This window comes from Papaver somniferum, unplaced genomic scaffold, assembly GCF_003573695.1.
Source record: "Papaver somniferum cultivar HN1 unplaced genomic scaffold, ASM357369v1 unplaced-scaffold_132, whole genome shotgun sequence".
NCBI classification, from domain to species: Eukaryota; Viridiplantae; Streptophyta; class Magnoliopsida; order Ranunculales; family Papaveraceae; genus Papaver; species Papaver somniferum.
In genome coordinates this window covers 21,290,849-21,309,668 of record NW_020622381.1, presented here as the reverse complement: position 1 = coordinate 21,309,668, position 18,820 = coordinate 21,290,849, and the positions used below count along the sequence as shown (strand labels likewise).

Sequence of the window (18,820 nt, the reverse complement as noted above, 5' to 3'; positions counted from 1 at the left end):
GTATACTCATATGGAAGTATACTTTTGATTTTAACGAAGTTTAGTAGAATATATGTTGTCAACCAGATTAACCTTTCCAAAAAAGGGGAATATTTAGTACAATTCCATATCGCTGAAAATCCAGTGTCGAATACCGAAGTTTACATGAAATTTGACACATAATCGAAGGTTAAGCCGGGGCATAAGCCCCGTTGATACCTAGTAAAAAATAGAAACTATTGGTGGGGTAGAGATGAAAATGGATTGAATGATAAAGGTAAAAAAGATATTTGTCTTATAGGTTCGGATAATATGTGCAAATCTTTGGAGGAAGGAGATTTAGGGTTCCCAAACATGAAAAATTTTAATATAGCTATACTGCCTAAGATAGGATGGAGATTGCATGAAAATCTTGATTATCTAATGGTTAAAAGTCTTAAATCTAAGTACTATCCTTTGTGTGATATTCTTCATATAAACACTGTTCCAAATCAAAGTGATAGTTGGATGTGGAAAGGTATATTATTAGAAGTAGCTAACTTAAAGAAATATTGTTTCTGGGAGTTGGGAAATGGAGAAAATATAGATATATGGGACAACTACTGGATCCTAGATGTTAAATCAACCGCTAACAGTGCTAGGAAAGGAAATGTAGGTATCACTAAAGTATGCCATTAGATTACAGCAAATAGAACTTGGGATATGACAAAACTAGCAGGTTGCTTCGACAGAATTACTGTAGACAAGATAAGCAAGATACAAATTCCTAACAGTGGTTTACCAGACATTCCTCACTGGACGCTAAGCAACAAAGTATCTTTACTGTTAAGTCTTTATATAACAACATTAATTGTACAGGAGAATCTAACATTCAGTGGAACAAAATTTGGCAAATGAAAATAACTCCTTCAATCAAAACCTTTATCTGGAAGGCAACATACTCTATACTTCCAAATAGTGTGAGAGTTGCTGCTATAATACCATAAATAGGTGTCTGTTGCAAACTTTGTAATGTAGATGATGAATCTCTTACTCATTTATTCATGAAATGCAACTTCACAAAACAAGTATGGATGCATCTTAATTTTGATATTGACAATGTAATGCAAAATGCTAACACTTTTCATGATTGGTTAAATGGTTGGTTTACTCAAGTAGATAGAGAAAACAATGTAATTGAATGGAAGGTTTTTTGTAATATTATAACATGGCATGTTTGGAAAGCAAGATGTAATCGTGTATTCAAAAAACAAATTCAAAATAGTACTGTAACAGCAAGGAAGATAGTTAAATTCATTAATAGTTATATGTGGATTAATAGAAAAGAATACGATATCATGCAAACCTTGTATTACAATCCGCTAAACGATGACTCATTGATTGTTACTAGCTGCCAACTCCAGGGAAATTTAGGATACATGGAAATCACGATAAACATAGCTTTATCCATGCATGAACCTATGACTAGCTCAGGAGTTGGACTAACAATGATTGATTTTGCAGGAAGAACTATCGAAGCTAGGGGTAGTTGGAGAAATTGTGCCACTAGAGAACAGTTAAAAATAACAGGGGCGGAGGCGGCTTTCCATTGGGCAGTTGAAATGAGTGGTCACCATATCATTTTTCAAAGTGATTCGCAGCCCACTCTCAAGTTGCTGAAAGGAATGTATGCTGAAGCTAGAGAAAGAAGATTCAAACAAAGTTCGGATTTTAGAAACAACTCAAACTTTGATATAAATTTTAAAGCTATGGCTTTTGTGTTAACAAGTAGATTTAATATCAATTGGGCAGCAAACTTGTCAGTTTTTTGTAATAGATTCACTATCCAAAATAATTGGAAAGGTGAAAGTCTCTTAGCCATTATGAACTATTTAGACATCCAAAATTGGAATGTACAAGTCATGAACACAAACAACTTCATCAAAAGGCGTATGTTAACTGTGTAAGTTTGAGGAGTCATCCTCTTTTATGAAAAAAATAAATAAAAATAAATAAAAAATCAAAGCCATACGTGATCAGCCACACAGCTAGGGCACGACTTAATACACACTCCTAAAATTTTCCTATGAGCCCTAACCTCGTCGATCTGCACTAAAACGGAGTTCCCCACTGCCCTTAGATATAGGGATGGTCATGGGACGGGTATGCCAATCCCAGTCACTTCCCCGTTCGTAAAAAAAATACCCATTCCCACCCCGTTATCCATATGGATTGGGGCGGGGCGGGTATGAGGAATACCCATATGGGACGGGTTTTCCATGGGTTACCCGTAACACTGAGTTAATACATAAATTTGAATATGATTCAAACAAAAATAATAACATAAGAACAATGCATTTTGAAATCCGTATAAATTGGGGCCTATGGATTTTTTCATCCACCCCATAAAGAATGATAAGGGATGTCTAAATTTGATGAAACTACCATTTTACCCTCTATCAAATATTAATACTACTAATTTGTCCCCATCAAATCCTAATCATAAAATTAAAAACTAAAATCAAAATCATAAAACTAAAATCATAAAATTTAAAAACTAAAAATCAAAATCAAAATCAAAATCATAAAACTAAAATCAAAATCAAATTCATTTCCATCTCCACTTCAACTGATTCTTCTTCTTTTTTTCTCAACCCAATCCTATAAACTAGGTTTTACTAACATAAAATTGCTCAAAAATTGAAAATTTTGAAATCAAAATTTTCTTGGTTTATCAGAATCGGTTAACGTTAATGTATATGTGATCCGATTGCAAATAGAAACAGTTTATGTTCATGCCCACAAAGACCGATTGTCCTTGATATGTTTTCTGGTTCGAGAAATTTGAACCAGAATCGGATTACATTAGCACTTATAAAAACCGATTGTTGATGTATAATGTTAGAATCAGATTTTATATGTGAGTCGAGTAAACCGATTGTTGTTCTCAATTTTTCTGTATCTTTTTTTTGGATAGAATCGGATTACATGAGCATTCTTATAAACCGATTCCTGTTGTGCAATGTCAGGAATCGGTTTTTACATATGTATCGTGTAAACCGATTCTGGTTAACCCATTTTTTTTCCAGTTAATACTCGATCATAAAATGAGTATGAAATAATACTCGATTTCATTTCGATTACCCAATTTGAAAACGAGCATAACTTTATACTCGAATCGAAAGCGAGTATAACTTCATACGCGAATTGAAAGCGAGTATAACATCTTAAACGATCTGAGATTGAGTATGAAGTCATACTCATTCTTAACTCGGGTATAAAATGAATTTTGATTTTATTTGATGTCTAACAACACATAATTCACAGATAAAAAAGAAAAAATTTACCCACAATCGGTTTATGTTCATGCCCATATAAACCGATTCTGGATAATCGGTTGATACCAATGAAAACATATACCGATTCTGAGTTGGTGTTCTTCAAAAAATTTCAAACTTTCAAAAATTTTCATGTTCAGATGATTCATTAACACACGTTAATTTCACATCTAACACTATATTTTACCACTAATCACCGATTTACACTAATTAATTAGGGGGTAAATTTGTCATTAAAAAATATTTGGTTAAGGGGCTTTCCATTTTACTTCAAAATGTCTCTATTTTGTCACGTATTGATAGGCCCCAATTAATCCTTATAGGCCCCAATTTAGCCAGGTTTTGAAATCTTAAATTCAATAATTTATCTTAAAGCGAACAAAAGAATTTGTTAATGACTTATTAGTTTTTCTGTTTTTTCCTTTCTCATTCTATCTTCGTTTACGTTAACCATTTCATTATCTGCTTCATTTTCTCTATTTTAACTTTTAGATAATGTGTCTGATCACAACAAAAGAACGAAAGTGATGAATGTACAAGAACGATCAAGAATATGATAAATGAAAGAAAGCTCGACTAAGTGGTGGAAGTATAAAAATTATACACATTATTGCATAAATGTCTAAACCCCTAAATTATGAAAGGTACGGGGCGGGTATGGGGCGGGGACCTTGAATCCCGTCCCCACCCCATCCCCGTAGCTCAGGTTTCGGGTATTACCCATACCCGACCTCATTCCATTTGCACGGGTAAAACCCTACCCAAACAGAGCGGGTACCCACGGGATGGGTTTGGGTGGGGCAAATGACCATCCCTACTTAGATAGGAGCCGCAACAACTTTAAAAGGGACTCTTTTTCTATTCTTAGAGCTCTTTTGTTTACTCGGAACTTTCATCCATGGCTGCTACGAGGAGCAGGACAAGCAGTTTCTCTCGGAACCAATCCACTTCACCTTTATCTCAGATACCTGGAATCAAGCCTGGACCTAATGGAGTAACTTATGTATCCTCTGGAATCCCAGACCTTGACAGTAAAAATCTCTTTCTCTTCTAACTAGAAATCTACTGTATATTCTTGTGTTGATTTTGACATTGAGTTGTTTAATTTTAATTTGTAGAGATTTTAGGAGGTGGGTTTCCATTAGGAAGTTTAGTAATGATAATGGAAGATGCAGAAGAAGCACCACATCATTTATTATTATTAAGGAATTTCATGTCGCAAGGACTTGTACATAATCAACCGCTTTTTTATGCGAGTCCTTCCAAAGACCCAAGAGCTTTTCTTGGTACTTTACCTAGTCCCGTTTTGTCGAAAAACGAAAAAAGTCGCAGCAGTATTGATCAAGAACAGGTGTATATTTCTACTCTTTTTGCTATCTTGATTATGGGTTTCTGTTTAATTAACAATTTGATGGGTTTGGTTGAATCTAGGAGAAGGGTTTAAGGATTGCTTGGCAGTACAAGAAGTATTTTGGGGAGAGTCAACAAAATCTCGATGGAAGTAAGTTGTTTTTCTGGTTAATTGAGTGTTAAGGCATGGACAACTGTGGTGCGTAGAAGGGGCTTATGGTTTATGTTTCTTTTGAGTGTCTAATGAGTTGTGTTTGTTCAGATGCAACTGAGTACTGCAATGAATTTGACTTGCGCAAACCACTCGAGAGGCATGTATTGAATGCGCAGCGAATTGAGTGTTTTAGTATCCAAGAGTCACCAAGTCTTTCAGCTTTTCGTGATCGATGTTCTTCATTCTTAACTCAAACTTCAAGGTATGATAATTATAAAGAAGATATTTTTATTGCAGGCGTGCTGCATTAGCTCCACAAGTATAGCTCCACAAGTATAGGACAAACTAGTTATTTCTTAGTTTTGGGTTCAAATGAAGCTGATGCTTCTTATAAGTTATGATTGTGATCCCTTTCTTGGCAAATCATACAGAATATGGAAGTATGTAACATCATGTACCACATATGCATGAAATGCAGATTTCACTGTTAGACGGAATTTGGGAACCCGACAATGACTGTGACGTCCCACTTATTAACTTGTCCATTTTTCTCACTAACTTTTCTGAGTACAGAAATGTATCCCATGGAGTAGAGACACCCAGTTTATGCCATAGTTTTCTCTCCCAAAAGAGCAACTCAAGAGAATCATGTTGTACCCATTAGGTCTATTTTGTATCTGACCCTTTTTCTGGTTTAAAGTAGTCTTTTGAAACAGCTCAGGCTAACTCATGTTTAAACTCTGTTAATGTATGATTTTACCCCAAATTGTTTGTTTGATGCTGCCTGCGGTGCAGTGTACTATATCATGTTATGCAATTTAATCAAACTACTCTCAAACACCTCAAAAGTAGAAGAAGAGCGAAGCAATAACACAGCTTATAACTGCCTCTTTCCTGTTTCAACCACATAAGGTCCCCAGGTAATTGATATCAAATTGTTTACCGACCAAGGTATACGTGGACCTAGAATACCGCTCACATATCTTCCCCTCATACATAGTTACGTGTGCATGTGCTGCACATACTCAAAAAATTTGTGCTTGCATGCTTTTCTACTTACGCTGATCTGTTACTAGTCAGTATCTTTTCTTTACCCAACAACTTGGTAGTTTAGTATAGGATTAGAGCTGGGCAAGAGTTCCTCCTTTTGTAGTTTTGAGCGATGAAAATTTCATCAATCATATGTTATTAGTTTACTGAAACTTTCTCTATGTCTTTTCCAGGAATGATGGTGGAACTATATGTCCGAGTAGAATTGCCATACAATCATTCTGTGCTCCACAATGTTGCTATTCTGAGATGGTTAGTTGCGATAACGATATAAGCTCTTTCATGTGTAATGCTATCTTATTTATTTGGTTATGTTGGTGTTAGTTTAGATAAATAAAGATTGGTTAAATGTTTTGCATGTAAGTTAGGGGATTTCTTTGTTCCTTAGAGTGGAGTGGTATCTGTGCCTCTAAGCAAGTAATGTTTCTTTGCCGATTTCATAATGCTAAATTAGTGATGTCTGCCCCTCATGTAAACGCAGTCCTCTTAGGCAGAAATCTGAGCAATATATTCTATCTGATTTTATGATTTTAACTTGCCTTTTTGGATCTTTTACGTAATTAACAGACATTGTTTTTGATAGGAATGGGATATGCTTTCCTTTATTAGGTCTCTGAAAAGCATGGTACGGTCTTCAAATGCAGTTGCGGTGATTACTTTTCCGCCATCGCTTCTTTCATCTTCCTTCTCTAAGAGATGGCAGCATATGGCAGATACCTTGCTTGCAGTCAGAGCAATCCCAGGTTTGTTTCGACATTAGAACCTTTTTGTGTTCTAAACTCCTCCTATCCTAAACCGAATCCACAATTTGGATTTCTGCGAAACAGACGAGGACAAAGAGTTGGCGAAACTCCTGACTGGCTACCAGGATATGGTTGGTTTTCTTCACCTGCACAAAGTAGCCCAGATCAATGCACAGGTATGCGAAAAATGTTCGACTTTTTCTAAACTTGCTTCTTTCTTAATCTTCTACAGGTTATCCACATAAGCACCTATTATGTTTCTATGACAAATGGTAAAAACTGCTTTTAGTTCTCTAGCTGCGCCTTTGAATTCTTTTTTGTACAACATTTTACTGCCTATAGTTCACCAAAAATTTGCTAGACATGAATCAGCTAGCACCCTTGCAGTCCCAATGCCCATTTTGTCTCCTACCGAATATTCTTGTATATGCCAATTACCAGCGTCGTTTCTGGTTTGGAATTTTGTATAGCTGGGTCTAACTTTCATTTAGTTTTAGCGTACAGTCAGCTATAAGTTCAACCTTAGATAACTTCGATTAACTTATCAATCTCTCTTCAAAATTTTACACAGGTTCCTGTAATTCTCGAGGCAACAACATTCTCGATAAAGCTCCAACGGCGTAGATCTTTGGTCCTAGAGAGGCTAAACCAAGCCCCAGTTGACGGTTCAAGTGGTAGTTCACACGATGCATCAGGCAGCTGCGGTGGTGGTTCAAAGTCATCCGTCCTTGATTTTTAGTTCTATAATCTCAATGAAGAAAACAAAAGTTCGGGTGTTCAACCCTTGGGCGATGTTTTGGAGTCCCTGTTGTCCAACAGGATCTATGAAATTCTGGGTTTCTCCAATCGTCGGGGCACTTCAAGGCATAGCATAGAATCATACCGAGTGTGCTTTGGTGGCCCATCAAAAGGACTTTCTAGCCTGTTCAATGCACTGAGTTTTGGGGAGGTTGTCTTTGTGAACTAATTACATGTAAACTAGCTCATACGGTTTATCTTCCATATTAAAAAAGTTGCAAAGAGAATAAACTTCAAATTTCATTTTTTTTTTTCATTTATGATATTTTGAAAGGGAGAGACAGAGTTTCACTCAGAACCGGCGGAAGCAGACACATCTAACTCGAGGAGCAATGCCAGTTCCTTTGCTTACCAAGAAGATTATCAAGAAGAGGGTTAAGGCTTTCAAGAGGCCACACAGTGACAGATACCACAGTGTCGGGAAAGCTGGAGACGTCCTAAGGGTATTGATCCTCGTGTGAGGCGAAACTTCAAGGGTGTTACTTTGGTGCCCAACATTGGTTACGGTTCAGACAAGAAGACCCGTCACTTCCTACCCAATGGCTTCAAGAAATTTATTGTGCACAATGTCAAGGAGCTCGAATTGTTGATGATGCACAACAGGACTTACAGTGCTGAGATTGCACACAACATTTCTACAAGAAAGAGGAAGGATATTGTTGAGCGTGCAGCACAGTTGGATGTCTGTGTTACCAACAAGACAGCTAGGTTGCGCAGCCAGGAAGACGAGTAAATGTGATCGCAACCAGGAAGACGAGTAAATGTGATCAAAGCTGTTTAATAGCGGCCTTGTTTACTTTTCAGAGCCTTGTTTAGCTGAACTCAGTTTTGTTCTATTTAAGAATAGTGTTGCTGCTTTATTATTTTAGTTCTTAAAACTTCAGTATACTTTATTTTGGTGAAATTGAATAACTGCAATATTTCTTGGTCCATGTCATACATTTGGCTACCTACCTCTCCCTTCTTGACATGTCTACAAATTAACAGATTTGCAAAGTGGAAGGGTACTGTGCATTCCAGCAAACCCTTTTTTTAACACAATATAATGTGTCATTAAAAACAACTCAGAAAGAGAAAACAGTCTATCTGAACTCATTGACTGAGCAACTTGGAGTCGCATGCAACAATTTTAACCTTGCCAACATTCTCTTGGCACTCCTCGTTCTTAAACAATGCATCTTGCAAGATAAAGGTCCATACATTGTCGCAGAACCTGTAGGTGTGCAGATGTCCCTGTAAGAAAAAAAGCCAAGAGATTGATTTCAATTTAGCAAAGAGGCAGCTCAGCGACCATATATAACAGAACTTCAAAGCCAAAAGGAGGGGATGGTTATCAATTCATCATTCTTTATTTCAAATGATAATATTTTTGTTCAAGAACCAAACATAGGACTTTGGGGATCCATGGGATTCTTAATTAGTAATCCCCACTCCTGCACTAGATTTAACCCGTTTCCTAACTAATTCCCAAATACCCACTTATCCTGGACTATAACACGTCACAAGTGATCAAGCAGACTTACTAGACACACTATTTTAAATCCAGTAATGTTCTAACAAAGTAGTTGACTAAGAACAAAGCATTTAGCATGGTGAAAATATTGGAAGGTAGTTTTCTTAGTGGTGGTTAGCTGGCAGTCACAGTTTTATCACCAAACTATATAGATCTAACATACTGGACGACTAAATCAAACTACAAAACAGTAGTGTCATAAGAGAAAAGATATTCAGATTACATACCACAATCACATGCAATGATAAAACACGCCATAAAAAACCTCAGTATGGAGTTTAATTAAAATTCTTAGGTTGAGCATACCGTCGCTTGATAAAAAAGCCAGATAATAAATTGAGCCCTTTCTTTTCTAATAGGGGCTCCATACTTAAATAATATTTGCAGTTTCCCCTAGTTCAAACATGTAAAGTTGAAGATGAAAACTTAGCCTACTATCTGATAATGCATTATAATTGTATATATTTATTCTATTATGATGAAGGTATGCAGTAACTACTATAATAACTGTAGCATTTCATACGTACGATGCTTAGAATGCCCATGTGCCTATGTCCACATAGATGATATAACACCATCCTACATAGATCCAGGATCATATTAAGATTAAGATCAACTACTCATTCCTGAGCTCATTAGCAAATGTAGTTTTAGAACATAATACTGCAGTCATGAAAACGGATTGGCAAGGCCCAGCAAGCCAATAAACCACAAATCTGACTTTGCGCGCCCGGCAGGACAAAACCGTTTTTCACAGCCTTTCTTGTTCAATTGTTTCACAGCATAAATCAGAATTTTAGAATCACTCGGCAAAAAAGAAAACGTTTAGCAAACAAGGAAAGCCTTTAATCAGGGCAGAACCCCTGCAAGATCCTGCCTGGAGATTTTTCAGTAATCTTGTAGGGTAGTAGTACAAAGAAATATATCATGCCCCAGGGAATGCATATGTTGAAAGAGCAAGAGCAGAATTCATAAATGTTACTTGAGATTAGAATGTATGAAAAGAAGAAGAGATGAACAATAATCTGTTCAATTGTACAATTGGAGAAAAAAACATACAATTGGAGAGAAAAAAATGTTTTACAAGATCAGAAAGATGAGCAAACCATGGGTCGGAAACCGAGCTATAGAAGGTCGCCAAATTATCATAAAGTCAGAAATTCACCCTATGCCAATCTAAGGCTAGTAGATCAAGAAAATGGGGAAAAAAGAAGAAGAAGGCAACAAGACACCCACAGATAAATAACCAACAAGGGGTGGTTTGTATGGATAAACTCTCTCCCTACAATAGTGAGATCGAGTGTTTCAATCCCCTTGGCAGTCAACCGTTTTGTATGGAGCATAACCAGACTTGCATGCTACCCTAAACTAATCCTCAAGGTTGGATCAATTTGATCATGAACATAATGTAACATCGACAAACTTACTAGCTACAATTAAATACTTCCATAATATAAAACACACAGTATAATAACCAACATAGTCATGGAATTTTGATTTATAATCTGACGCAAAGGCATCAGAAATCTCACCAGAAATGGTGTTGGTAGAATTCATGGCAGCTTGATTTATAGCAGCATTACCAACAAAATATTCAGAATCAGTAAAAGCAACATATGATGGACACATGAATATGTTGTTCTTAAGTACATTCCTACTGCTGCTCCAGCCATCGTAATGGCACCAGTTGAATCAAAACACAAACTCAAAAAAGACGAAAAGTCTCACTTGAAACTAGACAAGAGAACTAGGTTTAGCTTATACAATTTTGGCTAGTGTTGTTATGTTTGCAAAGCGTTACTTTTTATTCGCAGAAAGCATATTCTCAGAATAATCTTGTATTGTGATCTCCTAAATAAATTTACCAATCCTCAGATAAAAGAAACAAAATGCAAAATAGTTCAATCAGTGAGCTGTAACCCGCATTCATTTTTTCCCAGGTCAACCATTCAAATAGCTGGTCTTACGCAATTTCACAACTAAAATATTAATCACTAGCTGGTTGCCTCGCAAATTCAATTTACTCATTATATATGTAGCAGTAGATGGCCTGTCACATACCATGACTACAATTTCATTGTCAGTTCAAAGGTGTTTTTTTTAGAGGTAATAGGTTAAAACATTTATAAACAGTTCAAAGGTGTTGCCGTTGTTTATCTCTACAAGTCGTCTATATCTGCTAATGTTTTAAAATGGAACACCTTCTCTAGTAGTTTCCTAGAGTACTATTCAGCACATTCCTCAACAACTCCATATTTCCCAGTTTGCCATCTAGTCTAACAAGTCTCTTCAATGTTTAAAATACTTGCTAGTAGCGGATTCTGAAATCTATTCTAATTCTGTGTGAAGATCGAATTTACAAAACAAAGCAGCGTGCAAACAGGCTATGGGTATTACAACACAGTCAAATTTCTCCAGCCATATCAGGGTATAGGTCGCAAGTTACGCATATGAATTTGTTGCCTTCCATAACCATCCTTTTTGGTTTGATTTTTCTGAACAAAATCCAATAGCTTCTCTATAGAAATTAAAATAGCTTATTCTAGAGCTACACAATAGATTTACTAATAGAATTGAATGTATCAAATCAAACTAAATCACAGAAAAACTTCATTTCTCATAGCAAAGCTTAAAATCTCATAAAGCATTGTCAAACAATTGCCTCAGAAGCAGTATAATTTTTATCGAAACTAAGAAACAAATGGCCTCTTCTTCACTAGTTGATACAATAAAATCAGTATACTTAATTCATCTACTACTTCCCAATGATATTTTCACTAATGGATTTCAGTTAAAAAAACATAATATACCTATCACTCATTCATATTTCCCATGGAAAACCCTAATTTTTTCCTCAAGAATCAATACCAATAAGCAATAAACAAAGAAACCTCACCTTGATTGTGACTTTGCTCTTAACCTGAGTTTCCAAAGCTTCAGTCATAGACTGAAACAAATCCACAAAAATAAACACAAAAATTAAAAACATCCAGACGAACTACGCCAACAAAGTAAATTTAATAACAAAAAAATAATACAAAAAGAAAATCAAAGAAATTACTTACTTTATCAAATTGGATAAGAACTTGAATAGCAAGTTCAGGACTAAGAGTTCCATTAGAAACCATCTCATCAAGAGTTTCAGTCAAACACATCCCAATTGTCGACCTTCTATATAGTTCAAAAGTCGCCATATTCAACAACAAAAACAACAAACCCTAGAAAAAAACCCACAAAAATCATCAAAAAATAACAGAAATACAATCATCATAATCAATTTAACTAATAGATTGATATCGATTATCATCATATTTGCAGAGAGAGGATTTTAGAGAGGAACAAATTTCAAAGTTTACCGATCTGAATGAGAGAGCGATTTCGAGAGTCGTTTGCTTTTATAAGGTCTGAAAAAAAAGTGAAGAGAGAGAATTGTTTTTATACCTCAACATATCTAGGCGGTGCTTTGATAATCTACTTTCTTTGGTACTATGTTATCATGTGTTAGGATTCCTGACCGTGCATTCTTGACCAACTTATAAATTGCCACGTGCTATTACCCAAGATTGGTGCCTATACAATATCGAGTGATAGCAAGGCGTTGATGAGTTGGGAAAACAGTGCTAAGTGCTAACAATGGGTATGCATATGGAGCGTACGGAAATATTAGGAATGTTGTTGTGAACACGCAGATCAAAGTCATCTGAGTATTCACAAACAATGCGCGGAGACTCATGACAATACAATAAATAGGCTGCGCCTGAAGGAAACGGATTGGTTATGTCGAATCCTTGACTCAGAGTTCTAATACTCTTCCTCGTCTCCTCAATTACAATCATTGTCCTTAGCTCATACAATAAGATAAATAATGGACGAAGTATAAAATGTACGAACATGATATGTTATAAATAACGAATTGAATATATAAAGTATGGATGTATGAACATAGACGAAACGATTAACTTATATGATTCTCGCTCAGATCCCTGTCTCCGAGATTGGGTTTTTCATTATATGGTGGGGATTACCGAAATAGTCGAATGACTTTGAGACTAATATAAGCCTGCGTAGCAGGACGAACCTCACTTACACTCTCTATTTCTCTGTCTCTCTCCTCTTCTCTTCTCAATGTTTTTCCCCCCTCCCTTCTCACTTGGGAGAGAGGGGTATTTATAGGGTGGTTACGTGGGGTCCACTTCTGAAGCCCGTTGTAACCTTATCCTCTTGTGTCTTGTGCCGCTTACGCAGAGGTCTTCGTGTTCTTGATTCTCTCTGCGTGTTCCGTTTGAATATTCAGCGCTATCTGCGCTTCCTCCACAGGCTGATTGACACGTATGCTGTTTGAGGGTATTTAATGCAGGTAGTTGAGATGTCTGTACGCGGTAGACAGCTGTCCTCTGCCCCTGTCTTGTCTGCGTCAGTCTGACTATCCCCAGTCGTAGATCTTAGATCTTTCTGGGGATATGATAAAGTGAATCTCGGGTTATCCTTTAGTGCTTCGAAGTGTTCTAGTGTTTCCGTCTTCCTCGATCCCCTACCGTTGGATCTGGTGGGTGGCGTCGCTATCTTGATAAGGCGCGTCTCTTGGCTGTCCACGTGTGATATCATATCTTGATGTTCTCAGCTGCATGTCCTCCACGTGTGTCTTTGTGGACAAGTGGCAGAAGATGAAATGTGTACCTACAATTTGCCCCTTTTCATCCTACTGGGTGGTTAGTCGAAGTGGGAAGAAAAAACGTGTTACTCTCTTCATATTCTCTTTATTATTTTCCTAGATTTTAGGGCACGTTACTCACTATTTGCAATAACTTCTTCTTGGGTAGTGGGGCGGTTTTATTTCTCTTTGTATATATATATGAGAAGGAATATGAAAATTCTCTAGTCATAAATTTCATTCCTTCTCTTTCCTCAGAACTTTTGTTTTCTTCTTTTGTTTCCTTGTTATTAATTGTTGTTGCTGCTGCTGCTGTTGTTTTTGTCTTTGTTGCTGCTGCTGTTGTTTTTTGTCTTTGTTGATGCTGCTGCTGTTGTCGTTCCTCGGAGCTCTTCTGCTGTTGTTGTTGTTGTTGTTCCTCGAAGCTTTCTTTACGACCCTGATTTTTCCTTTATAGGTAAGTGGTTCTACTGTGTATGATTATCTTTTGAAAAATATATTCGTTTTCTGTTGCTGCTATATGTGTTTGTGATGAAGAACATATATATAGATGTGTGTATGATTGCCCATGTTCGTCATTATAAACAGTAATGATATCGTCCTTCGTGGATGGTTGCCCCTATTTGTTATTTCCTCTTTTTATTTAGGTTTTGTTCTTATTTTCCATCTGGTTCATGATTACGAAGAACTGGGTGAAATTGGGTTTTTTGATTTTCGTTTTGTATCCGCGGAAATCTGAAACTTGTTTGTGTATTACGCAGACATGGCTGATCATCCGCGGGTTTCTTATCAAACTCCACCGCCTAGTCCGCGTAGATCTCCTCCGCGTAGGGATCCTGATGTTTCTCCGCCTGGTGGAGGTTCGTCTAAATCTTCCCAAGGTGATGCCCACGTTCATAGGGTTTCGTCTTCTTCTGGTCAGAGGCGCTTAATTTCTAAGAGGAGTGAGTCGCATAGAGGGAATACGCAGAAGGGGGACCAGCCAAAAGAGACTCCTGGCTCTCGGTATGTTGTTTCTCGTCCCTCAGCTAATTCGCGTGATGATCCTAAGAGAACGCGGGATGTCCTACCTCTTCGGTCAGTGGCGCCTCCTTCCGCGTCTCACCAACATCCTCTACCTCCCCCTCCAGTGTCTCAACCCAAGGGGAGGTCTTCGAAAGAAGTGATTTCGAAGACTGATGCATCTAAGGTTCATCCTAAGAGAAAAGCTTCCGATAGAAACCCTTCGAAGGATTCTGCGCCTGATCCCGTGGAGGAGGAGGATATTTCTCAAGAGATACGCAGCGTCGCTGTTGGGGAGAAGAAAGTGACCTTCAAACATATTGATCTGGAGGTTTCAAGAAAAAACATGGTCTTCAACACTACAACAAAACATGGTTTTTTCAATGAAAAATAATGTCACAAATATTTGATTTTACGTCACAATTATATATATGCGACGTTTTTTGGCTGTCAGTCAGTGCGTTATAGAAAGAGGTGTTGCAAATAGTCCGTCCGACGCCAAAAGCGTCACTTATGCCGTGAGACTTTTGTAGCACAATTTTCTATTAGAATTATATTTTTTGCGTCATAAATAAGTTTTTTTATTTTATTTTATTGATAAATTATTTATTTGTTTTTCGAATTATTAATAAATTATTTTAATGACGTTCCTTTTTAATAATAGCGCGTTCTTAAATGACAACATTTGCTGCAATTTGTTATTGCTGCGAAAAATAAAATTTGTGCAGTAACTTAAGGTCATGTGCAGACACTATTCCATGCCAAAATTATTGAGTTTCCCAGTAAACAAAATTTACAATTTATATATGATAAGTACAAATAAGCAGTAAACCTTGTACATACTCAAAACATCCAAATGTTGTCCAACTAAACATTCATACATTTTAGATCTAAATTGAATTTCTTTAATCAATGAAGCGTATTAGCATTGGAAATAAAATTTTGATTCCAATCCTAATAATACATGTTGTTCTCTGGATGGAGCGGTTCCTTGAGTAGAAACTGATCTTGAACGATTAGATTCGACTGTATTCTCTTTTCTCTTGAAGAAGGATTGGTAAATCTTGCTTGATTACCTGCAAATGAAATTCCACCTACAGAAAGTAAAAGAAAAAAAAACATGTAATAAGTAGTGACTTGATAGATCAAAAGTAACAGATAAAAGGAACACCTACTTGAATGTCGATTAGATCTTTAACTTCTTAGCGCCCTGATCAGAGGGTATTCTTATGATTCATCCACTTGTCTATTCCTGATTAATTCCAAAAATATATTAAAAAAATCCCATACTCTAAAGATTCCCAGGAAGAAAAACTAATATATAAAAAAAAAACCAAAAGTTTAAAAGTCTGTATACATACGTTGTTTAGAGCGACTGCAATGGTACGACTAAACTCAAAGATCAAAGACCAAAAAAAAAGACTAAATATGAGTTTAATCTGTACTGTGACGTTATGGGGAGAAGACCAAATTTGGTCGCGCGTAAAATTAATCACCGCACGAAAACGGGCGTAAATTTGGTGTACGCTTGAATGGGGCGTAAAATTGGTTTACGCCCGAAATCTGAATGGGGCGGATGGTTTGGTGTCCGCCTGATGAGTAAGTGAACGGGCGGATGGTTGGGTGTCCGCCTGATGAATTTCATTTTGAATGGGGCGGATGGTTTGGTGTCCGCCTGACGAAATGTGAACGGACGGATGATTGGGTGTCCGCCTGATGAATTTCATTTTGAATGGGGCGGATGGTTTGGTGCCCGCCTGATGAGTAAGTGAACGGGCGGATGGTTGGGTGTCCGCCCAGCAACAAGCGTACTTTAAATTTACGCCCGACTATATTAGGATTTGGTATTTGGTCGCGACCAAATATGATCTGGGATTTGATCTTTGGCTGGGATTTAATCTTTACTCCGTCCCACTGCGTTACGATCTCATCCCAAATTTTTGGTTATACTCGCCCACTGTGGATGCTCTTAGATATATGATTTCATTCAAATATTTTTCTGTCGCCCTAAGAATAAGAAAATCCATACAAGAAACATAAAATCAAAAGAAAAAAACAACGGGCAGAAAGAAATTAAGTTCTACTGTGTGATGTATGTTCTAAATCCGAATCAGTTAGAGCCTAGAGGAGTTAAACAAGCTTTGGTGGTGGTGGCGGCGGCTGATATTGGTAACATGTAGATGGTGTTTAGAAGAAGAAAAAGGAGAAGAAGATGACATATATGGGAAGCCAAAATCTAAATGAATACAGTAATATTATATGGAAACAAGTTAAGAGGAGTTAAACAAGCTTTTAGTGCGGAATTTTAGTTGACCAAGTTAGGAAAAGTAGTTAACATACGTGTAATCTATTGATTTCCCTTAAGGCACGTTCAAGACAGTTGTAGAAAAATCACGTACTTTAAATATTTATTTTCACTTTTAAAAAACGTTAAAAAAATCATTTTTTTTTTAGCTTTTCTTAATACCAATTTTATTTACAACGCAAACAAAAGTATTACAAATTAATATGTCGAAGCTATTTTTGTACTTATCTAACACCATATATGTGTGACACACAAAATGTCACAAATATATAATATTATCAACGCATTTTAGGTGTTATAAATATAGTGTCACAAATACAAAAGTTTGTTGTAGTGCAACTATTCGATGTTCGTTTTCACGCTTCTGATGATGATATTATTTATGAGATGATATCCACGTATAAGTTTGATGAATTTCATCTGCTGACCACGGTGGGGGCCTTTGAAGTGGGTCTTATGTTGCCTTTGTACAAGTCTGGAGATTCTTTTTATTATGATGTGTTGGCTGGTCGAGAGGGTTCTTCGAAGAACACACACTGTCGCTCTATTTCCCAACTTCATGGGAATTATCTTCGTGCACTGAGGGAGTGTTATCTTCGGAGCAAAGGAGAGACAATGATGACTCTTTATGTTCCCAACCCTGAGGAAAGGGAGTGGTATACGCCCGATAATTTTAACAAGTCTTTCGGTGACTATGTTAACAGTAGGAATCGTAAACGGTGGAGTGTGAGTCTTCGGAATATTGTCGCTCCTCGTGGTGAGATACGCCTTCTGAGTGAAGTAAGTGGTGCTAAGGTGAAGTACGTCCCGGGTACAGAGAATTCTACCAACAAACTTGTGTTTCCTACTCGTGAGCGGATCAAGCGTGCTCATGACTATGAATGGCACGCAACTGTTATTGAGGTTGTTGGTCCCTGGGCTTGGGGGTGGGTTCCAGGTCCGCAAGGATGGCGTCCTACCGCAGATAGCCAGATACGTACGAATCCTCCTGCTCGTTATGGGAATCTCCGTCCTTGGCATTTGAATTTTGAGGGAATGAATTTCCAATATGCCCTCGATGTTGTTGATGGAGATGACAAAGAGATTTCCGATGCTGATCTTCAGGCGAAGAATGCTGCGGTTGTCAGGGTAAGATTTCTATATGCCTTGTCCTTTAGTTGAGGTAGTTTTAATTCTTTTCAAAGCTAGGGATTTTTATTCTTGTGCCTTGTCTTTTTAGGCGACGAAGAAGAGGAGGATAAATCCCAAGAAGTCCACCACCGCAACAATCGAGGAGGCGGAGGTTTATGAAGAAGTTAACAGTCCTGTGACTGAGCTTGGCGAGGATGAAGATGTGTTTGACATAGAAGAGCGTACTGATACATCCCCTCCCGGTCATGATGTTGATGAATTTGTTGAAGGGAATACTACCGCCGGTGGCGGCGGTATTGGTGGTGAGATTAATCCCGCAGAGTATTATGATGCTGGTGCCGAAGCTAATCCTGCGGGTTGCAGTGATGCTGGTGATGATAACACTGGCCTTGGTGATGAGGGTGCTGGTGGTGAAATTCCTTCTATGTCTCAGGAGTTTTCCTTTGGTAGGATTTATTCTGCGGAGGATGGTTTTGACATAAACGCTGCCCTAGGCCTGGCTTCTGAGTCCAACCTGCTTTCCCCCAACGATGATTGGGATGTGCTTGGTAATTCTAACAAGGTGGACGGGAAGGGTAAGGGAGTCGTGGATGCTAGTGATGTTCCAGAGAGGAGCGGTGCTAGAGACCTTCCAGATTTGGACGCAAGAGTAGCCTCGAACTCTTCGGGTGTTAAATTCACGGACATGGGTAAGGCCTCGGTTGGGTCTCTTGGAGATGATTTTCCTCAGCCACTGATCCTGGAGGGTGATGATGCCATCTTAGCTTGGTTTAAGAAGAAGAACTTGATGTTCGTACCCAATCCATCCCTGTGGTGGAGGGTGAGAA

At 37.6% G+C, this 18,820-nt stretch overlaps 2 protein-coding genes and 1 pseudogene across 3 annotated transcripts; 2 read left to right on the top strand and 1 right to left on the bottom strand.

Annotated features, from left to right (window-relative positions):
• The first annotated feature begins 4,176 nt into the window (after window positions 1–4,176).
• Window positions 4,177–7,634, top strand: LOC113333057 (elongator complex protein 4-like). Of its 2 annotated transcripts, none has more exons than XM_026579548.1 (8): window positions 4,177–4,327; window positions 4,415–4,647; window positions 4,728–4,797; window positions 4,909–5,062; window positions 6,024–6,102; window positions 6,434–6,593; window positions 6,678–6,769; window positions 7,165–7,634. In XM_026579548.1, the coding sequence occupies exons 1-8, from the start codon at window positions 4,195–4,197 to the stop codon at window positions 7,330–7,332; spliced, it is 1,089 nt and encodes a 362-aa protein (XP_026435333.1). In that variant the 5' UTR covers window positions 4,177–4,194; the 3' UTR covers window positions 7,333–7,634. The 2 variants fall into 2 exon arrangements, with proteins under 2 accessions (XP_026435333.1, XP_026435334.1); XM_026579549.1 differs by having other exon boundaries at window positions 4,183–4,299.
• Window positions 7,635–7,701: 67 nt separating this feature from the next.
• Window positions 7,702–8,132, top strand: LOC113333058 (annotated as a pseudogene).
• Window positions 8,133–8,247: 115 nt separating this feature from the next.
• Window positions 8,248–12,313, bottom strand: LOC113333059 (transcription initiation factor IIA subunit 2). The gene is made up of 4 exons (XM_026579550.1): window positions 12,261–12,313; window positions 11,970–12,122; window positions 11,801–11,851; window positions 8,248–8,624 (listed from the first exon to the last, which is right to left on the bottom strand). Exons 2-4 carry the CDS (start codon window positions 12,096–12,098, stop codon window positions 8,484–8,486), a joined length of 321 nt encoding a protein of 106 aa, XP_026435335.1. The 5' UTR covers window positions 12,099–12,122; window positions 12,261–12,313; the 3' UTR covers window positions 8,248–8,483.
• Window positions 12,314–18,820: the final 6,507 nt, after the last annotated feature.